General features: G+C 37.4%; 3 protein-coding genes across 9 annotated transcripts; 1 reads left to right on the forward strand and 2 right to left on the reverse strand.

Annotated features, from left to right (window-relative positions):
* Positions 1-1,789: 1,789 nt before the first annotated feature.
* Positions 1,790-6,936, forward strand: LOC133699340 (serine/threonine-protein kinase STY46-like). Of its 2 annotated transcripts, none has more exons than XM_062122574.1 (15): positions 1,790-1,922; positions 2,007-2,219; positions 2,439-2,553; positions 2,709-2,783; positions 3,148-3,258; positions 3,365-3,415; positions 4,460-4,593; positions 4,671-4,778; positions 4,883-4,956; positions 5,101-5,276; positions 5,487-5,582; positions 5,881-5,961; positions 6,053-6,106; positions 6,205-6,339; positions 6,439-6,936. In XM_062122574.1, the coding sequence occupies exons 2-15, from the start codon at positions 2,092-2,094 to the stop codon at positions 6,511-6,513; spliced, it is 1,413 nt and encodes a 470-aa protein (XP_061978558.1). In that variant the 5' UTR covers positions 1,790-1,922; positions 2,007-2,091; the 3' UTR covers positions 6,514-6,936. The 2 variants fall into 2 exon arrangements, with proteins under 2 accessions (XP_061978558.1, XP_061978559.1); XM_062122575.1 differs by having other exon boundaries at positions 1,791-1,922; positions 6,442-6,936.
* On the reverse strand, positions 6,117-20,097 carry LOC133699338 (serine/threonine-protein kinase ATR). 6 transcript variants are annotated; one of them, XM_062122571.1, is made up of 17 exons: positions 19,826-20,097; positions 19,583-19,727; positions 19,370-19,482; positions 19,211-19,264; positions 18,930-19,078; positions 18,672-18,796; positions 18,211-18,355; positions 17,487-18,062; positions 17,333-17,408; positions 16,269-16,581; positions 14,833-16,086; positions 10,961-14,303; positions 10,307-10,876; positions 8,977-9,600; positions 8,507-8,701; positions 8,174-8,369; positions 7,296-7,852 (listed from the first exon to the last, which is right to left on the reverse strand). In XM_062122571.1, the coding sequence occupies exons 1-16, from the start codon at positions 20,004-20,006 to the stop codon at positions 8,202-8,204; spliced, it is 8,031 nt and encodes a 2,676-aa protein (XP_061978555.1). In that variant the 5' UTR covers positions 20,007-20,097; the 3' UTR covers positions 7,296-7,852; positions 8,174-8,201. The 6 variants fall into 6 exon arrangements, with proteins under 6 accessions (XP_061978553.1, XP_061978555.1, XP_061978551.1 ...); XM_062122569.1 differs by lacking the exon at positions 7,296-7,852 and adding an exon at positions 6,117-6,318 and having other exon boundaries at positions 18,930-19,264; XM_062122567.1 differs by having other exon boundaries at positions 18,930-19,264.
* A 2,194-nt stretch (positions 20,098-22,291) lies between these two features.
* Positions 22,292-25,586, reverse strand: LOC133699404 (mechanosensitive ion channel protein 6-like). The gene is made up of 5 exons (XM_062122635.1): positions 23,749-25,586; positions 23,411-23,534; positions 23,032-23,325; positions 22,722-22,924; positions 22,292-22,627 (listed from the first exon to the last, which is right to left on the reverse strand). Exons 1-5 carry the CDS (start codon positions 25,584-25,586, stop codon positions 22,360-22,362), a joined length of 2,727 nt encoding a protein of 908 aa, XP_061978619.1. The 3' UTR covers positions 22,292-22,359.
* Positions 25,587-25,787: the final 201 nt, after the last annotated feature.

Raw genomic sequence — 25,787 nt, forward strand, 5'->3', positions numbered from 1 at the left:
TCCTGAAATTATATTTGTATCAAGTTTAAATCTATCTAATTTTTTTTTTATTCACGTGGGGTGTTCGGATCAGCTTGCGCACACTACGACTATTCACCACGGTCCACTGGACATCCTGCAAGCCCAGGGACAGGTTAGGCACCGCGGGGGTGACATGCGTGCACATAGAGAGTCGAACCCGGAACAAGAATGGAACAAGTCACACAATTAACCATAGCAGCTAAGCCCTCAAATGCAAATCTATCTAATCTTGATTAGGCGAGTTGTGTTTTAAAGCTTCATTTGAAGCTCTTGAATTATGTCTATATTAATTATTAATCCACTCTATCAGTAAGATTTATTAGTGATTTGACTCTCAAGAACATTTATTTATAGCAACAGTACACCCACGATTTGCATGTGTATCTTGCAATTCGTGACGGTGGTTGATTGTCCACATCTGATACCGTTAACATGGAGCACCGTTTGATGATAGCGTGCATCATGCTCGACGAGCAAGACATTGTACCACACAAGATTAATATAAGGTAATATACCTGGTGAGACCTTTTTTTTTAGCACACCTAGCTGTTAATTAAGAAATATCTAATTAAAAAAGTTTTTTTTTTTTAGCTTGCTTCGTTGTCATCTTCTTTTTTCGTGCTATGAACTTGCTTGAAATAACATAAAATAGCAGAACTGTCATATTTATTGCATATTTTTGTCGTGGTACCATTTTATTTTGAATTCAAGACAAAATACTCGATTTCTTTCAATACATAAGTTCGAGAGTAAATAATTATTCAAAAATAATTTAACTGTTACATTTTTTTAAAGGTGTATATTTGGATTAGTATTTCTTAAAATTACAGCAAAGGAAACTTTATTTGTTTAATTATTATGTTAATTAATTCCCCATTTTTTCATCTCTTTTTATTTTTAACATTACAAGCTAGATAGGATCAACAGACGAAAAAAAAACTACTTTTAAGTTAGATGAAGTATCTTTAGCAGTGTGATATCGGTTGCTTTTTAAATAATTTTTTGTATCGAAATGCATGTCAATGATATTTTTTTATTTTTTAAAAATTATTTTTTATTTTAACACATTCAAACAATTCAAAACATACAAATCATATTAAATTTTAATAAAAAAAATTAAATTTTTTAAAAATATGATTTGCAACGTAATCCCAGGCAATTACGAATCATCTAACAAGTCCAAAATCCACGCCTCTCCCATGAATCTCATAATTACTCAGCAGCACCTTCTTAGCTTTCTCCTTGGAACATGGCAAATAATTTAGCAATGCAAGAAATGAACGCTCTTCAATGCACCATCTTAAATGGCACTCCCACCCCACGTTCTGATCGTCTCGATGAGCTTCTGCACTCCACATTCCACACATCAATCGGTAATAAGAGACTCTCTTCCTCGCGACATGCATGCATGGTGATGCCATTTTTGTCATAAACCCGGAACCTAAGGCCAGTATTATCCTTATAACATCCGACCTTGAGTGCCCAAAATTCAAACCATTTTTTAAACTCATGCGCTGCATTCAGTCCCAAAACATTCTGATTTAAATAGCATCAACGGAATGATTCCAAGTCAAAAAGATGGATTGAAAAAACAAAACAAAAAAAACGTTGTAAAGATGCATGGAAGTTGATGTAATGTACACACAGCATATAACTCTCCCCGCTAATATTTTATTTGGGGGAGGATAACGAGCGAGGGTGCGCACTACGCCTCTAAAACAACTTACATATTTAGAGAGCAGCGGAAGGAAAGCCAGAAACCCATTAAAAAAAAACTCACAAGGCAGCCTCTCTCTCTTCAGCACCAACTATAAATCCATAATATTAAATTAATTAAACCTTAATCCTCTCTTAACCCGCCCCTTAATCTCCTCTTAAACCTACCTTCCTTTTTCTTTAACGTAAGAAGCGAAATAAATAAATAAAATCCGCAACTTCTCTCTCTGCATTTTGCTTTATTTATTGTTTTTTTTTTTTTTTTTTAGTGATGAGAGATGAGGCAGCAGAGTGAATGAGAACACGAGCACGACATTGTCTGATTCGGTGTTACAAGGAAGGCAACAACAGCAAATGATGCAGCAGAAACTTGAGGTTTATAATGAGATTCTTCGTCGACTTCAAGAATCTAATTACGAAGAAGCTAATCTACCTGGTTTTGATGATCAACTCTGGACTCACTTCAGTAGCCTCCCTACCAGGTACGTGTGTGTGTGTGTGTGTGTGTCTGTGTGTTAGTTTCAGCACATGTACGTGTATCTATACGATATATGTGTATGTATGTGACTTGGTGTACTTGCCTCTTCGTTACGGAAATGAAAATTTTGTGTTTTTTTTTAATTTGAATTATTAGTTTTTTCTGTCCTTATATTTTTATCTTTTGGAGGACAATTTTGATTTTGGAACCTTTTGTGGTGTAGATATGCGTTAGATGTGAATGTGGAGAGAGCAGAAGATGTGTTAACGCATAAGAGATTGCTGCGTTTGGCTCACGATCCTGCTAATCGACCGGCGATTGAAATTCGCCTTGTTCAGGTAACGTCTATTTACTGATTAGTTATGTTTTTTATATTACCGATGCTTCTTGATACTAAATTGTGAAGATTTGATTATGAATAGAATTTGCGATTGATTAGGCTGTAGATTTTAAGACTACGCGAGGATTTGTTCATGATACAAGTTTTCGGCAGGTGTTTTTAGGTTTTGAAGGATACATGCATGAAATTACCTTTTCAACTGATGACAAGCCAAAACTCCTGAGTCAGGTAAGATAAGCATGCTTGTTGAAGTAAGCCAAGCTCATTTTATTTCTCAATCATTGTTTCAATTTGCTGGGGAAAATCATCGTTTATTCTGCTGCTTCTTTCAATTTGGAGGCTGTTTTGGTATTCAATTTGGAAGAACTGCAAACAAATTTTAGGATTCGTTTTGAGCTATATTCCACCAGCTGGTAGCATGCATTTTACTGGCTAGTCAAGTTGCATGAACAACTGACATTTTATGTTAGCAGGAAGTCTGTGATGGTGTCTGATACTGTTAAAATAAACATTTAACCATTGGTTTAATGTATTTGTCGTCTATTGTGCTTCTAGTTATTTATGAGGTCATTGATGTTTCGCGAATTTACAGCTGACTTCCTTAGTTGCTGACATTGGGTTGAACATCCAAGAAGCGCACGCATTTTCGACAGTTGATGGCTACTCCTTAGATGTATTTGTTGTTGATGGTTGGCCATATGAGGTACTTGCCATACACACCTTTTATTACATAAGGCTTCCATTAATCAGGAACATATTTGAAATACACAACGAACTTGATCGATTAACAGACTGTTCATAATTTTCAGGAAACGGAGCAGCTCAGAGATGCGTTGGCAAAGGAAGTTTCCAAGATTGAGGTAATTCCCTGATTTCATTTGTAGTGATCGCAAGTGTCTTCTTATGGAGTTTGCAGCTTATAATAAATCTGGGTTTCTCTCACTCACAATGCTCACTGTTGAATGTGGTGTTCTACAAGAGTTTTTATGAATTTATTTGTACTTGAATTGATTATATTTCCAGTCTCTTGATTTTCTTGTTTCTTGTTTAGTGGAGATGTCATATTATTTGATGAGGATCGATCAGGCAAGCTTTGCATGACCCTGCAAGCAGAATATTCTCTTCTAACCAATGGTCTATTTGCTAAAATGGTCCTCTCAAATTGAAGTTAATTATATCTAAAGCCAGTGAATTGGGCGGGATGCAATGAAATGTTTTATAAATTGCTTTCCAACATTTGATGTAATTTCCTTCATCCAGTTTCAGATCTTTTTACCATTTGGTTATTTTATGGGGTTGAGGAGGGGCTGCTGTAGGTAGAAATAAAACTTAGTCACAAGTTAATTAGTGATAATTAAGAAAACGAAAAAAGGAGTTATATTCAGGAATTCCCATTAGCAACTCTTATAGTACTGGAAATGGGCAAAAGTAGACCAGGATTGCAATAGACTAGGCCATGTATTGAATAAGAATTTATCCCGATGATTAAGTTGTCTGTTAGGAATTGTGTTTTGTTGACATGTATTTTTTATCTTCATCATTTTAAAATTGTTTCATCTATTTCTTCCACGAGCAACCTCCTCAAATTAGATGATATGCCTTGTATATGACAGGCATAACGCTACTAGCAATGTTTTGAATATGGTAGAACACATATAACTGAATTTACTTCAGGAACAATTCACCATAGGTAGCTGATGGGTACCATTTTGAAGTTCTCAGATTTTGCTTCTGCTTATTCTTTAGTTTTCCAATGCAATAAGATAATTGATAATGTCTAGTTTATGCCATAATCTCTTCACCACATCAATTGACTAGAACCTATTCATGTTTTTCCTTGTGCAGTTTCATTCATTATGTCTTGTTTCGATATGCATTCCAATTTACTTTAAATGTGTTTGCAGGATCGCGAGCAATTTAGGATCAAATACGATACTAATCATGTTGCAATACCCAATGACGGGACTGATGTGTGGGAAATTGATCCTAAATATTTGAAGTTTGAGAACAAAGTTGCCTCTGGATCCTATGGTGATCTGTAAGTTAACTGTCTTTTAGATACAATTTCTGTTGATGTTTGGTTTCTTATTCAACTGTTCCATCCTATTTGCTTAGGTACAAAGGTACATACTGTAGTCAGGAAGTGGCTATCAAAATTCTCAAGCCTGAGCGATTAAATTCAGACTTGCAGAAAGAATTCGCCCAAGAAGTTTACATAATGAGGTCTGGCACAACGTCTTCAGCTACATAGTTTTTCTACAACTCTAGGCTGTTTCTTGGGTTTGGTTTTTAATTTCCTTGTTTTTACATATTCTTTGAACTTGTAGGAAAGTTCGACATAAGAATGTCGTACAATTTATCGGTGCATGCACCAAGCCTCCAAGTTTGTGCATTGTAACAGGTAAATGCCGAAGAGTTTTGAAACAGTTGTTATGTTAATTTATTCCTCGTGTTAATTCCTTTCTTTTTTTTCCTTTAAATTTTTCATCTCCCATTGAACATTTTGTATCTTGATTTTTCTTTGTTTTTCTTTTTTGTTAAACAGAATTCATGCACGGAGGAAGTGTCTATGACTACCTACACAAGCAGGGGGGTGTTTTTAAGCTGCCAAATTTACTTAAAGTAGCAATAGATGTTTCTAAAGGAATGGATTACTTGCACCAAAATAATATAATTCATAGGGATTTGAAGGCTGCAAATCTTCTCTTGGATGAAAATGAAGTAAGATTCTTCTTTACCGTATTTAATTTTTTCAGCATGTGCTTTGTTTACTATTCGATTAGCTTCAGTGATGTTTTTTACCTCGTCTTTTTCATCGTCCTCCACACGTCTTCGACTCTCATCATGATCACTGAGGAAGATAAATCAAATTCAACTGAAGCTTTGTACCGTATGTGTATCTATAAGAAACATCTGTTCATTTCATTTCAGGTAGTCAAGGTTGCTGATTTTGGTGTTGCCAGAGTGAAAGCTCAGACTGGAATCATGACTGCGGAAACTGGGACCTATAGATGGATGGCTCCCGAGGTGCCCCTTTGTTTTCATTACACCTTATTCTGAAAGTGTTCCCAGCTTTACCAATATCCTCCCCAGTACTAGTGTGCAAACTATCTTGACATTAATCTTAGTGTGTAATTTGCTTCTAGCTGTCACTGAGAGAGATCACTTATTTACCATTGTTAAATAAACCATAGCTTTACCCTCCCCTCCCCCATGATTCTTGTTGAAACTTGGATGCATCATTAGTTGTGCTGGTGGTAACCACCATGCATCTTCTGAATGGTTCATCTCGTCATTTTCTTACAACTTTTATCTTGCATTGAAGGTCATTGAGCACAAGCCGTATGACCATAAGGCTGACGTATTTAGTTTTGGGATCGTGTTATGGGAGTTGTTAACTGGAAAGGTACTGCTGGTCATTTGGTATAATATCCCCTCTCTTTTCCGTAAGTTTCTGATCTTGCAAGTTAATCATTTTTGCATATTTGGCTTCCCAGATTCCATATGAATACTTAACCCCTTTACAAGCAGCTGTTGGAGTGGTTCAAAAGGTAAAAATCCTTTTCAACAAGCATTTTCTCCCCTATTTCATATGATGAGTCCATGATAATAAGAGTTTGTGTGGTGCTTTTCATTCACGTGGTTTCAGGGTCTACGGCCTACCATACCCAAGAATACTCAACCAAAGCTTGCCGAACTGCTAGAAAAATGCTGGCAACAGGATCCAGCTCTAAGGCCTGACTTCTCAGAGATTATTGAGATCCTGCAACAAATAGCAAAAGAGGTATTTAGCAATTCTGTTTTGTGCTACAAATGGCTTTATATATCATATATGTTTCTGTACATGTTCATCACAAGCACTAAGACTTGCAAGTTTTTATAGCAGTTTGGGGATTCTGGTGAATTGCGCAAGGAGAAATCGTCTGGCCGATTTCTATCTGTGCTCAGGAGGAAGTAAAGGGAAGTCTTGCGGATGCTCATAACCTGAACAACCAGCTAATCGAACCAACCCTTTTCCATCCTTCTCATTACCATTACTGTACACTATTTTTATTTGTCATGCCGATCATCATCAAGCCATTAATTTACACACACACACACACACCCCCTTAGTTCATTTTTGGACCAGTCGCTCCCAAATTATCCTACCTCTATATTTAAGTTGTGGAGAGTTGCAATCTTTTGGCGCGCCTTTTAAATGAGATATCAATGTCTGCGTGACAATCATGTAACTCTAGCAGCTCCTCGTTTCAAAAACTTGGGGGAAAAGAAAAGAAAATGTGGAGGAGAAAAATGTGGTTTTGTTTGTAAAATAGACTTTTAATCTCCGGGAGCTGTAGCCCGGAACGTGTTATATTGATAGAGCCTATTTCTGCTTTTATTGTTGATGTTCCCTTGTATTGCGTTGAGTTAAAGAGTTCTTTCTTTCTTTCTTTTTGGTGCTGGAATTTTAAATAGGAGGGAAAATGCCACCTTCTCGAAAACAAGATTGGTGAAAAGTGTCATTTTTTTAATTTCGAGAGAATTTAAATTAAAAGAAAATATTTTTTTTATTTAGAATGACAAATGATTATGTAATTTATATGATTTGCGTTATATTTTATTGCTTCTAACTGTTTTTGTTTTTTTTTTTTTATCGTGTTAATGTCTTAGAAAGACATCATTCAATGATTGATTTTTAGATAGCCCCAAATCTACTTCCAATATTTCTAGATATTGCTTTTCTTTTCTATTGAAATATTTATTTCAAAGCTTTTGATTCTATTTATACGTTATTTGTGATTTGAGCCTTTTAGTAAAATCCAACCCATTACAATCTTTTCAAAAAGCCCACAATAACTCCTGCCTTCACAGTTGACAGTACACACACACAGGAAAAAAAAAAAAAAAAAAACCCTTTCAACGTGCAAGCTCCTCCAACCCTCCTCCGTACCTCCTTGTTTTTGTAAGTTCCAGTTCTAACTATGGACACGCAAGTGTGGTGTCACCAAAAGATAAACAACCTCGCTCGTACCATGGAACCAACACCACATCAGCCACCGTCAACAACCACTATCTTATTTTCACAGCCGCCGCCACCACTGGATTTATCAACCAAAGTTTAGCAGCAACTAGCAAAGAAGTCCAGCGCTTCTTCTCTGCAGGAGTCCCCACCATGACCCAAGGAGCAACTTCATCTACTAACCGTTTGATCAAGAAATTTGTAGCATCATCACCGGAATCAATTGCTCTTGATGCACTCTCTCATCTTCTTTCTCCTGACTTCACTCACCCTCTCCTCCCCTCTCCCACTCTTCCTGTAAGTAATAACCCACCTATAGTTACGTGATTCCAGCAGAGAGCACGGTGGTTTGTGGATCAGGAAGTCATAGCAGTGTTAAGAGTTTTCATTCTTATGCCAAGCGTGCTGGTAAACAATAACTTAACTATGTCACGCAAGTTTTAGTTTTTTTGGTTCTTATGCCAAGCAAGCTGGTAAATATTTCAAAAATATAAGAGTTTTCTTGATGCATTCTAGATGTCCATTAATTTTTGGATTTGGTCTAATTTTGGTGGTTTTTTAGATATTCCAAAAGATGGTTGGTAAGTAGAAAATGTTCCAATAGGCTGTGAAATACCTGGTCAAAAAGTTTAAGCAATGACTCCTCAAAACCAAGGCATCCACCATATGTACATCTTCCCAAGATTTTTGTGCGACACTGCTTCAGCAATTAAACGACGGGCCTGGCCTTCCACGGCAAGAGGCAAAGAGGGTGCCGCTCCAACGCCAACAACCACCCCTTGCAACCTTGCTTCGATATTATTAATGGCTCGCTGCAATATTCAACATACCGTGCTTTAGTTTTTATGGTTGTATAATAATTACCCTCAAGCACATGGTTAAAGATTATTGAGGATAAATATAGCTAAACTTGAAACAAATGTGACAGGTGAATGATGAAGAGTGGAACCTGTGCATGTGGGTTCTGAACTTCAACCCCGCTGGATTTGTGAGATTTTGTCCACTCCACAAGAGGATCGTGAATGAAAGTTTCAAGAACACTCATTAAAGTTTCCCTGTGTGTCCTCAGTACTGAAAGTGTGATTTCACATACCCTCAAGAAAATGCCCTCGTAACCCGTGATGCCCAAGCCATCAATCATGTTCTGCAGGAATAATCCAACAGTACCCAAGGGAGTAAGAAACCAGGTTTGCGAAACCATATGCGATAAATAAAAAATAGACAAGACTATAAACACTTCTGGGTATGTTATCCAATACTGCATAAAACCCATTCTATATTGGTGTTGAATCCAATTGAGAACTCATTGCGGTCTTAAATCATGCATAAGAATGCAGGGGTTAATATCATAAAATGATTGAAGATGGATAGAATCATTAGCAATTTGATAAAATACAGTCGCATGCAAAATCCTGTTACCTGTGTTAACCTGAAAGGCACTAGCTCAGGTTTTTCCAACTGCAAGCCTTTGTCAAATAGACAACTGAAATCAACATGGACACAATCACCTGTGGTGGAGTCAAAGAGAATGTTTTCACCATGTCGATCTCCTAGTCCCACGATATGCCCAACCATCGACCAAACTGCAGTGGTATGAGCATAAGCAACCCGAGCCCTAAACCAAGCAGCTGGCTCAGAAAAAGTGGTCAAGAACCATTTGTGGAAAACTGGAGGGAACAATGGAAGGATCTTATTTTTTAGCATCTCATCTTCTGGCATTTTACCATGGCATTGATCATAGATCCGTTTAATTTGAGGATTCGTCTTCTGCCTGTCAAATTTCCCACATTTTATATATATGTCTTGAAGTATATGCCGGAGTCCACGGGTGTGGGGCACCCATTCCACCATACCGCAGTCTTCTGTTAGTGGAATTACAGCAAAAGTACGAATGTAAAGTTTCCTCCGACGACTTTCAGGATATTTTGACAACAACCGGTTTATCATTGCAGTGAACTCCATCATACGTGCATCTTTCCTAAGGTCATCCTTGGGCTTGCAAAGGAATGGGTGTTCAATACCGTCACTACCCAATAGAACAATCTGAAGAAACAGGACAGGACAGCAGTTGATGAGAAAATGATCACAACAAATCACAAAGGAAAATATCAGGACAATTTAAATTAATGAACATGGGATGACAGCTTCAATTCAATGGTGAGGGAGGGAGGAAAAAAAACTGTGCCAAGATAGCTACAAACAATCCCCACCTATCCAGATTCCGAAGCTAATTTGGAGCAGTATAACAACTTCAATAGAAACCAACATGTATTTTTTTCTTTTGTTAAATTAAGGAAACCAGGATGTTTATCTATTAACAAATAGAAATTCATTCCCCTTGACACGAGCGACAAACTTGTGATCAAATTCAACATAGTCACATCTGTTTCTTGATTCTCAAAATTGAAAAAAAAAAAAATTATGCCATCTGTATTTTTCATTTTTTATGAGTGGCTGGCTTATTATTTCAGTTAAGCTAGCCATTTCATCAAATATGAAATATGGGCAACACCTCCCTCTCAATTATGATGAGTTTTCAGTATTCAACAAGCTCCCGTGTAATAACACAGGGGATCTTGAAGTTTTTTCTCAAACAAAATTATTGGAAGACCATAGACACCAAGTTTATATGGGCATGCTGCAAACAAGTGAACCATAATATCATAAATCCAGAAGTAAATGGAGACAGGATCTTGTGCAACTAAATCACATTCAAGCTCTCTGATATCAGCAGCATAGAGATGCTTACTTTTTTAGGTCGCTGAAGAGATGAAAGAATCTCAGCCTCGTCAGCTATTCCTGAAATTGTTGGAAGATCAGAAGCAGAAAAGATAACAGAGGTAAGGGGGTCGGTGAGATTCACATCATACGTTGGTAAACTAACAGTGAGAGATTGTTGAATTGGCATGATAATTTCCAGTGGCATCATCCTTTTCAGGGCACTGAATTCAGTTGAAATATTAATAGTCCTTGCTTTTGATTGGCCTGGGTGGAAACACAATCTGATAAGATGATCAATCAAGCTAGCAAACTGAACAAACAAATTGCTCCCATTGTTTCCTTGGCTGAACCCCTTTTTAGCTTCTTGTATGATTGCTGCAGCCGCTTCCCGCCTTGAAGGGACTGCAGATTTTGAAACAGCTGCCATAATCCATAGGCCTTGTTGTGGGTATTGCTGGATAACAGAGGTGATTATGCGTTTGACCAACTTTACAATATCTTCATTCTGGTGGCAGATTCTAGAAACTAATTGAGGCAGCACTGTTAACCATTGATATGTTGGCAAATCCTTCAAACAGCCTCGCATAATACTCATAACCTGCCAGAAGATAATTGATCACGTTTTAAAATGCAGTAGGAAAAAAAAGTACAGCAATACTATCGGTCCTGAACATTATAGTACCTTGTCATGAACCTTTTTCAACTCTTGATTGGACGATGAGCCACATCTCTGATAAATGCTTCCAAATTCAAACCACAGTGTTAGCAATCTTGGAAGAGCTTGAAAGAGATTCTTGTGGCCCCTATGCAGCCCCTTAGCATAGAATAAAAGTACATCAGGTGCGGAAGTCCACCATCGCCTCTCAGTGTTTGAAGGAGAAATAGAAGTGGAAGTCAATGGTACCAGTCTGGGACCTAGTTCATAATTGTCTTCCTGACGTTTCCTGGCATCAACAAGCACCTCATCACAATATTTAGCCAAATAGAAGAATCCTTTTTCCCACTTAGGCTGCAGATCCCTCACCCTGGTATAAAGAGTTATGACATCTTCCTTTTGTTTCTGACCCGTATAATGGATCCATCTGGAATATAAAAGTAGAGTCTTTGCAATATCTAGATTCTCACTCGAAGCTTGAGTATCACAAAATGCAGGTTGGGGATTCAATGGAACCAATGAAAGGCTAGTAATTGAAGACCTAGCAGCAGCACCTACAACCTTTTCAGGCATGTGAAGGAGAGTTTGCTGCAACTCTGCAATGGCACCATCTGATCGCCTAGTACTCCACAGAAGCTTGGCCTTTTCCATGTGAACATTAGGTGCACCCGAGGCCTGGGCTTCGAGAATTGCTCGGTTTGCTGTCTCATAGTGACCAGCCAAGCGACAAAGCTTTGCATACTGAAGCCAGCAGATCCCAACATGGGCACCGAGACTACTGGCACCAAATACCAATCTTCGGAAAGCCAAAAGAGGCTCCCTTGCCCAAAGGGATGGTTGTGTAAATCTGAGCCGATGTTCCCAATTCTCCATCAATTTAGTGAATTCTAGATGACCCCGATGGAATTTTTTGACCAAGAAAGAATCATCAACAAGAAGAGTGTGGAAGGCCTCCAATTCACATAGTAAGTGAAGTTTCACGATAAATGGGTAAGCCCGCACGTAAGAATCCATGCCAGCAGCAGCAAGAGGAGCAATCAGAGCTTGTTTGGATAGTGCAATCTTCTCAGCAACTGAGAACTGATCCTTCTTCATCATAGACTGGAGAATCTTTGCAACATCCATGTCAAAGGAAGCATTACTTTCAGAACCACTACAAAGTAAACCATCATGATCAGCCCCGCTGATGTACTCATCCATCAAGTCCCACCTGCCCAGCCTCCATGCTGCTTGCACACCTTGCATGCACCATGTTTTCTTGTATTGTGGAACCCTAGAAATTAAACCATCCACATGAGTGACCATAGCCTGAAGGTGGCACATGTTCAGCAAACAGTTAAGGACATCTGAATGCCGCTGAACAGAACAGGGCTCCATCTGTAAAGCCTGCTCACAAGAAGTTAAAACCTCAGCCCAGTTTCCTGCTCTTTTATTTATTAAGAGCTGGTCTTGCAAGCTTAATGATTTGCGTAGACATGCCAAGCCAGATAGACCATCAGGCTCATCTAGGCAGCTGTATATTTCCATCAAATATGAAACATCTTCATCCTCAAATATGCCACTTCTCTCAGCTGCTGGGTTAAATGCGCCAGATTTTCCACGCACATGAGACTCAAAGTACATCAAAGATCTCGCATAAGCCTGACACCTGAAGGAGGCCCTGGCAAGTGTTAGCTTTGGAATTGCAGTTAAAAGTTCTGAAACATACTTACACTGTACAAGGAGTTGATCCTGATCTGTCGAAGAAATTGAACCTTGACCCTTGGATTTGGATGCTTGTTTCTTAGATGCAGGTGATTGGAAAGATTGGGAAAGAGCTAGCTCTTGTTCAAAATCATCCATCCACTGCCCAAGATTATCCAGGAGAGTGAAAACAGCTTGAATACAAACTTCACTTTGCCCACCAACTGCAGCACCACTGTTGTCTGATGCAGCAGCATCAAGAACACATAGGATTTCCTCAGCTATGCTGTGGCGTGCCTCCTCAGTACCATGACAAACAGCATTGAGAACTAAATATGGCAGCAGATAAATTGCTAGTTGCATATCATGCCGCACTAGAGCTCTACAAGCGTTAAATATACTTGCACGAGATCCAGTTGCATGTGCAGTAAGTTTCTTTATCCAATAGAATATCCATCTTCTGAATGACATAGAAGGCCGGTAAATTGGCCCGACTGATGCTGAGTCAGCCACATTTGGAAGCTGAAATCTAGAGGTTAAACAAGGGGCTATTATCTCTTTGACATAATTTGAGAATCGGTCCCACAATCTCTGACCCCTCGTATTCATTCCACTACTACTTTTAGTACTCTTGTCCTTCAGGGTTTGTGACAGGGAAGCAGTCCCATCCAGTGATGCCTCACAACCTGCAATCTTAAGCAGTTCTTGTATTGCCAGTGCAGCTGAGTCCTGAACAATGGTATCAGGTGCAGCTCTAAAAGCCCTAGCCAAATGTTTGTGGATCAGCTCAAAGATAAGATCATCATCTGAACATTCAATTTTAAAGCGCTGGGATGAAATTCCCTTTACTTTAGCAGGGTCAACCGCACCCAATGCTCCGAGACAATCAGCACAGACCAACTTCAGCCGCTGTCCTACTGCAGTCCTTGATTCTTCTGCACATCCTCTGAGTAAGGCTGTGATCAACGAGCTCAAAATGTCCATATCAGCAGCAACTTCACCAGTGATCAGAGATGTAATATCTCCCCTTCTCAGATTCAGTAACTTGCTTAACTCACACACCACCATATACCTAACATTCAAGTTCTCATGGTTAAGACCATCAACAACATCTCGCAATTGATCCTTCAAAGTCATTGACCCACGTGCTTCTTGAATAGCTTTGTTCACTTCCATTAGCTCAGGAATACTAGGTAATAGAGGAAATTCATGAATATGCTGCTTCAGGATGGTTCTGTTCTTTAACACAAGTTCTTCCAAAATGTTCACTACTTTGTTCAAATGTGTAGAAGGATTTTCTTTGTATCTCTCCAAGAAGGGAATAAGGGCAGCAAAAACTTGAGAAATGACATGTTTAGTGCTAGATGGTGACTTGTTTGCCAATTGCTCTATGAAAAAGTGCAAGACGGATAGACCCTCATTTTGCAGTGATTCTTTATCAATAGCATGCATAAGAAGGACCATTAATTTTGGCACATAAGTACCAAGCTGTGATCCCATCATTTCAATTAGCATTTTAATACGTCGCAAAGCTTGTTTCTGCAGCGAAAGATCCTCTGCATGAAGCATTTTTCTGTCAATGCCATTAAGGAGACCAACAAAATGATTCCTCAGAAAGCCTGGTAGATCTTCACCACCTGTCAGAACTCTGGCAATTTCTTTTATCATGTCAGGCACTCTTGATAACCTGCATAGGTAAACAAAAATATGATGGCGGGCAGATGACAAATCACCCATTTTGCACCATCATACAATCATCAGTTGATTGCAAATAAATTAAAAGCATTAAGAAAAGCAAATCTCAATGCAGGTAAAATCTCAGCTAGAGGTGTAAGAACTTGATTCCTTAAATGAAAGTTTGGCATGAGTTCATTACTTAGATATGTCTCATTATGGCAGTCTTTAATAAGAGTAGCCCAGGGACGACAATCCTATCATCCCATATTTTTGTAATTATTAACCACTTTCAGGCCACTAACTTGCAAAAGCTTGTTTGTCAGCCTGAGACATTTATACAGTACTCGACAATGGCCCTGTTTTTAAGATAAATGAGTGCAAAATTTGCAAAGATGAGTGCAGCCTAAGATGTAGCCACTTCTTAAGCTGGGGTATTGAAATCATTAGCTATCTCTTAATATTATAACGAAAAGAGTAGAAACAAATAAATCACACAAGTTCTGTATTTGTTTATTGTAAGCAAGTTCAAAGAGCCATACCTTTGGTTTATCTCAACTGAATCACCACCATCAAGAAAGCAGACAAGTTCATCTAAAAGTGCAGGTAATGCAGCTGCAAAAATTTCTTGGTTATCCGAACCAATCTGATCATGGTAAAACTGCAAAGTTGAGAGTAACTCCTGCTTATCTGCTTGATGAAGAGCGAAGGCAAGCACTTTTGGTAGCCAATTAACTATCAGAGGCACCATGTCAGTGTTTAAACACTTGGCCAACTCAAATAATGTCTCAACTGCTCGATTGTTATCCTGCTGAGACACCACAAGCTTTGGAAGAACAATGGGAATCATTTTCTCAACAAGCTCTTCAGTTTCAACTCCAAAAACAGCTTCTGCAAACTCTCTGACCATTTTTGGATGGCTTGTGAACCTCATAGTTAGATAATCAAACAGCTCATTTCTGATGTGAACTACTTTTGAAAGGATTAGCTCAAATCCTCCTTTAAGATGAAAGTAGCAAGATTTGTGTATTAACCTTGATGCACTCATTCTCACTGTCACATATGGATGATCCAGCTGATCAACCAACAAAATAAGACAAGACAAGAAAAGTTGACTATGAATATCAACTGCGATCATAATTTGGGATACACATTCCAGAAGAGTCTCAAAGATTTGTGGGTCTTCAGCTGCTGACAGAGCATGCTTCATTAGGCCCAAAAACTTCTGCTCTTTAGTTTTATTGGATGAATCTCCATTCAAAAATAAACAACTGAGTACAGGACTTTCAAGGAAGGAACTGATCTGAGTGCAGAATGCCTCTCTCAGTGCCTTCTTTTTGTTCAGTAGTAAAAACTCAACACATTTAATCCATTCAGATTTTGTTTTAATTAAAATATCCTCAGACCCATGTACAAGGATACGTCGAATAATTCTCACACAGGCAACTTGAACCTCTTCCGAAGACTCATCATAAAGAAGTTTAAAGAACAAGGACTGGAGCTGAGGGAAATGGCTATTCAATCCCACTCTTGCACTTTGGAAATCAGGCGGTTGCATTATTTTTAAGTGTTCCTTGTGATTGTGCACAATGCTTCCGTCACACTTTGAGCACCAGAATCCTTGTAAATAATCAGTTGTCTTGCCATGTTTCTCATTATTGATATCTATAAATAACTTGCATTCACCTATAGGTGGGCCATCAACAATACTACAGGATCCGTAAAAACATGACAAGAAACCAAGGGTGAAGGGAATGCTTCTCTTAACTTTGATGTTCTCCTCTTTCCCCAGCAAGCTGCAAATTGAGAAACAATAACCAAACAAACTATTCAATGAGACGTTGATGCATTTACAAGTTCAGGCGAAAGGAGCATCAAACTAATTTAGCAACAATCAAGCTCACATAATGACAGTTATTTTTAATTATATGTTGTATAACATAAAGAACTAGACAAATCTATTTCATTCCTCACTTACTCAAGCCTTTTGAACATTTCTGCTTGCAAACCAAGGCCAGACCACAAGACAATCACCGGCATAGAAGTTATAGTTTCAATTATAACTTCAGCTTCATCATTGAGACCCAAATCCAAGAGTTCCAGAGCATGTTCAGTTTTTAAGATAGAACCAAGCTTGGAGACAACTTGGATGGAGAAACATTTTGTCTTCCAAGGAGGATGCGGACCAATAACCATATGTGGATGAGTCCAAGGAAGCTTGAGCACGATATGCATAAGATCTGTACTGTCGCCCTTAAAGTTGAAAGGCTTGTCCTCCATGAGAAAGGGGCCTAATAAACAACATATGGCTTCATGAGACACAAAATGGAATAACAACACGCATCCTAATATACAAATTCAAGTAGAGTTTGAGATACCAAACTAAAAGGTAAAATATTGACTAAAGAGCAGATTCACTAATATCAATGCAGCAACAGATCAATCATATCTTATCCAGAACCTATTGAAATAGGACAAAACCTAAACATGCGTCTTCTCTTCATCCTCAGGTTTTGAAGGAGACCAACAAAAGAAACTCCACAGTATGCATTACCAAAAGTGAAATTCAAATGAAACCAAAAATGAAACTTGCGATTCTCATCTTACTTTCATCCTAAATGAGAAACAATCATCATTAGAACATGAAAAATAGAAGGAACAGCCAGATACTACAAAGTAATTAATTCAATTCTGAAGAAAAGAAACAAAATATTTAGAGCTTTCCTAATTTTAATAAAAACAGCATGAGATTATATATGCAAAATATGACCTAGCCATTTTCTGTGTCTCTAATAACTAAACCCCCCAAGTGATTTCAAAATGGCACTGCTGACCATTGAAGTTGGAATGGGAGATAAATGAGACTTTTACAGCAAGTCTGTTGGCCAGAAAGCAACAACAATATTTGAAGAATTGTCTAATCCTTCTTTGAAAAGAATATCAAACATTGTAAGCGTACTTTTTCAGAGAACCAGCAACAAATTCCTGACAATTAATGAAAGTTGAGTGCAAACTTTGAAGAAATGTAGGCTTGTTTCTTACTTTGCACAAGCAACATGGTGTGAATTCCTTCCAGGTAGTTGGAAATATCAAGTGCAACTGAACCTCCTTGCTCTGCCTGCATGATGTGAATCTCATTCAATGACTAGGAAAATATGGTGGATAAACTGATGAGAACTTTACATATCAAGCCTACCTGTTCACATATCCAAGGAATCCACGCATGCATCTGCTGGAAGATACAGATTGACAGATAGGTCGTTGGAAATCTACAGAAAGCAATGCAAAGCATGCTAAGAGCTGCTAGCGCAACATCTGGTCTTAAAGAATCAGGTTTAGCAGGAGGCTTTAAAAGTTCGAGGAATGAAACAAGTGATTTATGCATACAATCAGCATATTCTTCTTCTCTTTTAGAATTAACTATGGAATGAAGCTTGCACTCTGCCAGAACACTGGGATCAGAAGCCATAACATCGTCATCTACCTTACGGCGTTTGGTCTGTATAGTATCCACATTCTGAGAATGTCTCTTTTTGCCAACACTTGAGTTCTGGACTGTTATATCACCAGATACTGATAAGCTTGCATCATCATTATTTTCCATCCTCCCTCCAACACGATCAGGACCAAGAATGGACAGAGCTACATGAAAGCAATCAATCAAGGAAGAAAAGGGTTCAGGACAACGAAGCATATGTATCAGAGATTCTGGCCTCCAAATATGAGGGGGGCATGTTCTAGCAATCCGTGAGTATGAATGGCACAAAGCTACCTGGAGGAAAAATCATGCATCAATAGACAGTCTTAGTCACTTCCCCAACCAATTTGGACTGCATATCTATGAGATACACAGACAAACAAAAAAGATGCCTCACAAGTATGAACAGCTTGCCTATATAAGAACATGTTGGGAAACTAACCTTGAGCTCTTGGCTTTTGGTTCTCTGCATTGACTGAGGAAAGACATTTATCAAGCCTGCAGCTGTTATCTCGACAATAGCATCAGAACAGCTGGAATGCAATATATTGAGGCAACTGCCCAAGGATGAATCATACACCATGTTTCTGCAACATTATTAAGGTAATTGTTTAAATCACTTTAGTAAAAACCCCATGTAGGTAGTGCAACTAATGTTCCCCCATTCACAAAGTAATAACCGAATAAAGATTGGTTGTGTCACACAGTGAATAGATGCATTTTATTCAGCATGGATATGAACTTCCATGCAATCTACACAAACAGGCCATAAGCAACGGAATCAAGATCAACTACATAGAAATTGGACTTTGTAATAGAGCATCTCTCATTAAATTTTTTAACTGAACAATGCATCAACAGCAAGACTTCACCAAGTGAGGAATCTGAAGTCAAAGCACATACCTGAATAAAAAAGGTCCCTCGTTGTCCTCACTTAGTATTGCAGCTATTGACCTGATCATATTCTCATGAGGAACAACATCATGATCTATGACTGATGTGACGACACGTGCAAAGTCAAAACATGCCTTCCACAAAATTTCAATTGTCAGACAACTGTCACAAAACGATATAACAAACAACACTTAATAAATCAAACAGAAACAACACATTACATACAACAAGCTAACACCTCCAACTAGTAGAACATCCCCTACTCACCATATGCAAATCAGCATTTCCAAAACACAACAGCGAACAAGCAGCTGAAACATTTGCCAAACTAATGAGTCCCTCCACATAAAGCGTCCCTTCAGTCACACATTTGCTAAGAAGCTTAACCATCCAAGTCGCAAAAGTCATCCACCTCTCTGTACCCGTGACATTAATCAAAACACCCGCACCATCATCAGGTTTACTACTAGCCGGCAAACCACTAATACAAGCAGGATCATCGAAAATCCCACTAAATGACTTGCAAAAACACTTCAACATTATTCTACCAGATTCCGGAACATTTCTATTCTCAACAGAAAACGACGCCACGTACAATATATCTGTATACACACAGAAATAAAATATCAAAAGCGCTATAAAATCAATACATTCATTCACACAAAGCCTTTTTTCTTTCTTGCTTTCTTTCTTTCCTTTTCCTTTACCTTCAACAGCCAGCATTGCATCAATAAAAAACTGACAGTAGGCATCTCGAGCTCCAGTGCGAAGCAAGGACAATAAGGATCCAACGGTATCAAAAATCACTCCGTGCCGCGCGCTATATGAAGCAATAAAATCATATAACTAACTTTATTTCCTACACGTTGTTTTAAAAAAACATAACATAAAATTCACTAAGAAAATAAAAAACCACTCACCGAAACGCAGGCTCTGCGAAAAACGGCAAAACCCTACCAATAACAGGCAAAATGGCACTCCCTTTACCATGGTAAAACACGCCAGGAAAATTCCTCGCTATGTGTGAAATCAATTTCAACACCGCAATCACCTCTCGCTCGCTCGCTACGACAAGATTATGTAAAAAAATCAATTAATTAACGATTTTATTAAATTATTGAATTAATTGAAGTTTTAGGTTTTATCTTCGTTTTTGTGGTTACCGGATGAAGAAGGAACGACATAGGCCTGAAGGAGATTAGGAAGGACAGCACGGAATCGGATTTCTAGAGCGGAGTCGTTTTCTGCTGCTGTGTTGGTGTTGGTGTTTGGTGGCGTTGATGAAGTTGCTGCGATTCGTTCTCGGAGTTCGTGCACTAAGCTCGATAAGTTCGGCGTCGGCATTTGATTTTCCCTCGCAAATTTGAAGTGTGTCAGCGCCTCTGAGCTTCGGTGCTGCAAGTGAAGTGAGGGTACAGCAGCATTTGTTAAGGAAAAAAAAGAATGACAATGAGAGATTTTAAGTGAGACGTCCTTGGGATATATAATGGATAAATTGGATCATTAGTACAGAAAATACAAATAAATACAGAATTAACACGTGAATAAAAGTTGCGGCGAAATAGTTTATTTTTAAAATATTAAGGTCTAGAACAGCATTATTTAATTAATAATATAGTTTAGAAATATAATATTTAATTAAATATTATAATTCATAACAATAAAATTTTATTAAATATCACGGTTCTAAACGGTGATAAAATTTATAATTATAAATTATCATATTAATTAAAATTTTATCACAGTTTAGAACCGTGATATTTAATAAAATTTTATTGTTATGAATTATAATATTTAATTAAATATCATGGTTCTTAACCTTGATAAAATTATAATTGATGTCATAGTTCACAATCCCGACATTTAATCAAATTCCCTAAACAATAATAAGTTTACATGTGAATAGTAAATTTTAGAGATTTTAATTGTAGCTTTTTTTTTAGTTTACAAGTTTGATAAAGATTATATTTTGATGCATAAAATATATTCAGAAGAAAAATTAATAAAGATCATAATTTTTATATAAACCAGTTAATCGATTTAAACAAGTGGATTAATCGCTCGATTGATTGAGCTAGAAGATTAATAGTTTTTTTATTATTATTAAAAACAATGTTTTGTAATTTAAATTTTAACTTAGCATGTATTATATAAACTCTCTCACATAAAGAGTCTTGCTCAATCAAACAAAACCAAAAAGTATTAGGAAGGTTTGCAATATATTGAACATAAGATTGATATTTAATTTAATATAAATAAATATTCAGTGGAAAAAAATTAATAAACGCAAGATTAACACTAAAAATTTAATATAAATAAATATTTAGTGACAAAAAAATTAAATATATTATAGAATCTTGTAACAAAATTAGATGATATTAAAATGAATTACAAGCCCATCATAAAGTCCCAAAAAAACCTAAAAAATAATATAGATTTTTTTAGTTTTTAACATAAAATAACCGAACCGAACCAAACTGAAACAAATTGGTTCAAACTGGTTTTAGTTGAATTTTGTTTTTTTACAAAATTTTAATTTTATTATTTTTATAGGTAAAAACTAAACCGAATTGAAAATAATCAATTCTAATTTGGTCCACAAAATGAAAAAATATTTGTAAATTCGTGTGATTGTTTTACTTAGAGAAAAAATTCAATGAAGTTGGCATTATTTTTTTTGGGATAGAGAGAGTTCTTTAATTTTTATTTTTTTTAATAATAATTTTAGCAAGTATAACTGTGTTTGCAATATTTGGTCAAATTTGCATCATTGTGTTTTGTTTACTTTTACTTTGTAGTATTATCAGTGTTTTGATATTTTTTAAGGTGTTGATATAAACTTAATTTAATTTGATTTGGTTATCTTAATCACTAAAATTTTGTTGGGTTAGCCAGGTTTTACATATTAATATTTTATTTAATTTAATTAAAAATTTAAAATGAATTAAGCTTTGGACCTCGGGTTTTCAAGCAAACCCATATAAACTGGACCATATTTAACTACCATGATTGAAGGATCATATACAGTTTTTATTTTTCATTTAGAAAAAATTTAGATTCAAGCTACGGCAATAATTGAAAATATGGTTGAAATTATATATTTTTAAAAAATAAAATTTATTTTTATTTAAAATTATTTTTTTAATGTTTTTAAATTATTTAGGTGTGCTGATATTAAAAATAATTTTTAAAAATAAAAAAAATATTATTTTAATATATTAAAAAAAAACATTTTAAGTCATAACTATTTTTAAAAAAACATTTAACATGGCCTGAAGCTGTGGTTGGGATTGGAAAGGTGATAGAACACTACATTTACAGAGTAAAGGAAACCGAAATATGTCTGCTGGCATTCTGCCTCTAGCAAGAAGGGCATAATCTTCATCTGAAAGCAGTTTGTGGGCCTAACGAAAGAACAAAAGAGAGTACAGTGCCATACCACAAGTTATCAACCAATCATCAACTTTGATTCTAAGGATGAAGCTCTATACCATAGGGCAGAATCAAAGCTGTGTGTTTAACGAGGGACAAAATGTTAATATTGCATATGTCATTATTGAAAAGAACATTAATTAAGGAAGCACTTAACCCTTTCAATATGCTTCAACTCACCAACCTGACTATCTGTTACTAGAAAAACGAGAGAGAGAAATATATTTTAGCGATGGGATATTGCTGCAATTAGAAATGCAAGTCTCTAAGGCAGGAGATACTTTTTGTCAAGAGGAGGCATGGCACGGATGTTGATATCAATAGGAAATAATCGGTATTGAATGTCAAGCTCACTGAATATTTTCACCATCTCTTCTAGCAGAAGAGCTCTTCTTTTGGTTTTCTCTGCCATGTCTTGATGGTTCATTCTATGCCTAATCCATACTGCTACCATCATCTTGTTCAAATCTACTACTTCCTTGAATACAAATGAAGGATCAGGATACCAGTGCTCTTTCTTGCCCTCAATGTATCTGCATTAGCATTCAAGAGAAGAAGAGATTGTTAGAAAAAGGATGGTTTTCTTGATGGTAACAAATGGAATGATTTTACTTGCTGAAACTTAACCCTGTTATTCTCTGCTTCATAAGAGCAACTTTTTCGGCTGGAGTGCATATGTGGATGTGGAACTCAACCGAATCGCCCATGTCAGGACTGCGATAGTAATTGCCGATTGGTTTGGTTGCAAGAATACTATTAGGATACAAGACTTTCTGATTGTCAGCTCTTAGGAAGAAAGTTGTTAGAATGTTCATCTCCTCCACTATCAGCTGAAACACAATGAACATTAAGCTATATTGTAACACAGTATCATAAAATGAAAGAAATTATGCAGATCTACACAGACGAAGGAATGGAGCCTGAACTCGATGTGTACCTGGACTCCATCTATCTCACACCTATCTCCGACGTCAAATGGATGGATAACGAACAAGAATATAATTGACTCGAACAATGTCTTGGCAGTATTTCCAAAAACAAAGGACACAACAAGAACCTGTGATCCTAGAAGCACAAAAAATTTGCTCTTGGCAATTCCAAGTATGACTAGGGAGATTACAACTATAACAATGCCAACTATTGCGTTTATCATCTGATGGAGCTTGTTCACAGCAGTCTTTGTATCATTCAATGTTAGAGCAAGTGCCCTTCTTTCCCTGAAAGCATTGACCTGCGAAAATGGAGATTACATTGTAGATCTTGTAACTTTAGTACAACCTTAGGGATGAGTAGAAGGATTCCAACCGAGACCTCACCACCCAGTTCTTCAGGGATGATTTACCGATTCTGCTGGTTTCAGATGTTTCTTCAAAGAAACTCATTGTCTTCAAAGCTTGATCTTCTTCCAAAAAGCGCATCAAATCATGCAAGTAGATGTACCTGCCAAACAAAATAATCTATAATCTCTGAGAAGATTGAAAATATAGCAAGTCAGTCAAGCAAATAAGAATTTCGTCCTATTAAAACTGTCAATGTGCTTAAGAATGAAACAAAAAATATGGAAATCGCCAAAAAAAATTCGAAATTGTATGATAATGTAAAATCATTTAAACGATGAGATTGGATTATCAATATGAGGTGATGAGCTGCTCACTTTGATCCATGGCGAGCCACATTATTAAAAATTTTTCTTGCTGCAACTTTCGCCTCGTTTTCGCTTCTGATATGTGTCGTGGATTCGTCCTCAGTAGCAGCACCTAGTATCTGCTCATCTAAAGTGGACAATGAGCCATGCCGCACAATTTTCATCAACCTCTTCATATTCCAAGCTGAAATATTCTTGGTATTAAGTTTATGTAAGTGGTCAATTGTGATCCCATCATCCGCTTCTTTCTCCCCCTTTTGTGAAAGTTTCCCGGAAAATTTAAAGCTTTTTGCTGTGAAAGTTTTCTGCATTACTCTATTGGGATTCAACCTGCCACTCTTTGCTGGTGGGAAGACAGATGCCTTGAGTTCTGCAGGCATAGTAACCCCAGCATTCTGCAGCTTGCGGACCTCGGCAGCAATCCTCTCTACATCATCTTCAACTTTTTGTATTTCAATCAATGGTGGACCTGATAATGTTTCTATCACAAATTGATTGAAGAGTGACTCCTGAATCCTGTCAAAATAAGTGCTAACATGGAAAGAAGAAGCAAGCACCTTAACCATCAAAGTCTTAATCAACCATATGAAATTCCCCACCAAAAAACAAACCAAGATTTTAGTAACATATTCGAGAAAGTCACTTTTGGTATCCCTTTGAACCTTCTTATCAAATAAGAAGTGCCATGCCAACAACACAAGCCCTAACCACCAACAATTCTGTACTCCCTTTCTCAATCCATACACAAAATACAAAACCCTCTTCCGCAACAAAAAATTTCTTTCAATGAAAAACACTATCAAATGAATCCCCCATCCCGAAACCAACCTTCCACATATCAAAACCAGCAACAAAACTTCCCATTTCCATAACTTAAGGTTCAAAATCTTCACTTTCTTTAAATCACGAATAGAAAGACTACACACCAGTGCAGCTAAAATCACAATCAAACTCAGCCATTGGAGGACAGTCAATGTACTTAACTTGTCCTTCTTGTACTCTTCCGGTAAGTCCACATCCTCTAATGGATCCTCATCATCCTCATCATACAACACCCTACTTAACATCCCGGATCTCATTGGCCCAGACTTTGGTATCCTCCCTGACATTCTCTCCAATTCCTGTGGTGAAGGGTCATCTATAAGTCTTGATTTAGTTTTCAATCTTGACAGTGGATTGGCATGTCTCCGAAAGGATGCATTCGACGAGCACTTCAAAACTTCTTCGCGTTCCTGTTCTTGTTTTCGTTGATGAGAATTGACTGAACCGTCCTCCTTGCATCGCCTTCTGACAGATTCGAGTGCACCATTAAGGCTGCCTCCGGAGAGAGACGGTTCGAAGGACACACGAATTTCTCTAGAGGATGGCTTAGTCGGTGATGATTCTGGGAAGGAAGGCAGGTGTCTTCCATGTGATGATCCTCGGTCACCTTTTAGTTCATCCATTTCCATGTCCATGTCCAATGTAATCTCGCCGCCACCTAAGGTTTTCTGATTTTCCAAGAACTGACCGATCAGCCTCGAAGGCGGGTCTTGCATCACGTCCTGTTGTCCATTTTGCGTAAAACCAAAACTTGGTGCTCTGCCAACCTTAGCAACATCAGTAGAACTGTCTTCTGAGCTGGAATTTCCATTGTCAACCTTGACAATGACCTCATTATGGTAATCTGAACCTATTGACGTTCGTTGTTGATTGTCATATGGAATATCTGATTGATGGTGGTGGAGAATAGGCAGCTCTTCAGGGCTGATGCTATAATTATTGTCCCCCCCTCCGCCACCAGAGAATCTCCTAATGTGTTTAAAAGAACTATTGCCTTTGAATGATTTCTTAAGAGAGAAATCCATTTTCTGTTTTCCTTAGAAAACCGATCAAAAATATTTGTGTTTTTGTGAGAAATATTTTCTGTGTACACATATACAACGTGAAAGTGTCCGCTTGTTTTCTTGAAGAGTTTTCTCAGGTGACTTTGTTAAATGGGAAGTTGGGAACCTAAAAGAAGAGAGAGAGAGCGAGAGAGTGTTTGCGAACAACAGAATCACAAGTGG

Source organism: Populus nigra, chromosome 7 (assembly GCF_951802175.1).
Source record: "Populus nigra chromosome 7, ddPopNigr1.1, whole genome shotgun sequence".
Taxonomy (NCBI): Eukaryota; Viridiplantae; Streptophyta; class Magnoliopsida; order Malpighiales; family Salicaceae; genus Populus; species Populus nigra.

Bases quoted from the DNA above. Each gene is read 5' to 3' on its own strand.
- LOC133699340 (XM_062122574.1), top strand. From the start codon at position 2,092: ATGATGCAGCAGAAACTTGAGGTTTATAATGAGATTCTTCGTCGACTT. The intron at 6,107-6,204 runs GTAAAAATCCTT...ACGTGGTTTCAG, and splicing joins CTGTTGGAGTGGTTCAAAAG to GGTCTACGGCCTACCATACC. The intron at 6,340-6,438 runs GTATTTAGCAAT...AAGTTTTTATAG, and splicing joins TGCAACAAATAGCAAAAGAG to CAGTTTGGGGATTCTGGTGA.
- LOC133699338 (XM_062122569.1), bottom strand. From the start codon at position 20,006: ATGCCGACGCCGAACTTATCGAGCTTAGTGCACGAACTCCGAGAACGA. The intron at 18,356-18,671 runs GTATGTGCTTTG...ATAATGTTGCAG, and splicing joins GAGGGACCTTTTTTATTCAG to AAACATGGTGTATGATTCAT. The intron at 18,063-18,210 runs GTTAGTTTCCCA...TTTTTCCTCCAG, and splicing joins CCAAAAGCCAAGAGCTCAAG to GTAGCTTTGTGCCATTCATA.
- LOC133699404 (XM_062122635.1), bottom strand. From the start codon at position 25,586: ATGGATTTCTCTCTTAAGAAATCATTCAAAGGCAATAGTTCTTTTAAA. The intron at 23,326-23,410 runs GTGAGGTCTCGG...CCATTTTCGCAG, and splicing joins CATCCCTGAAGAACTGGGTG to GTCAATGCTTTCAGGGAAAG. The intron at 22,628-22,721 runs GTTAAGTTTCAG...ATGCTAATGCAG, and splicing joins ATGAAGCAGAGAATAACAGG to ATACATTGAGGGCAAGAAAG.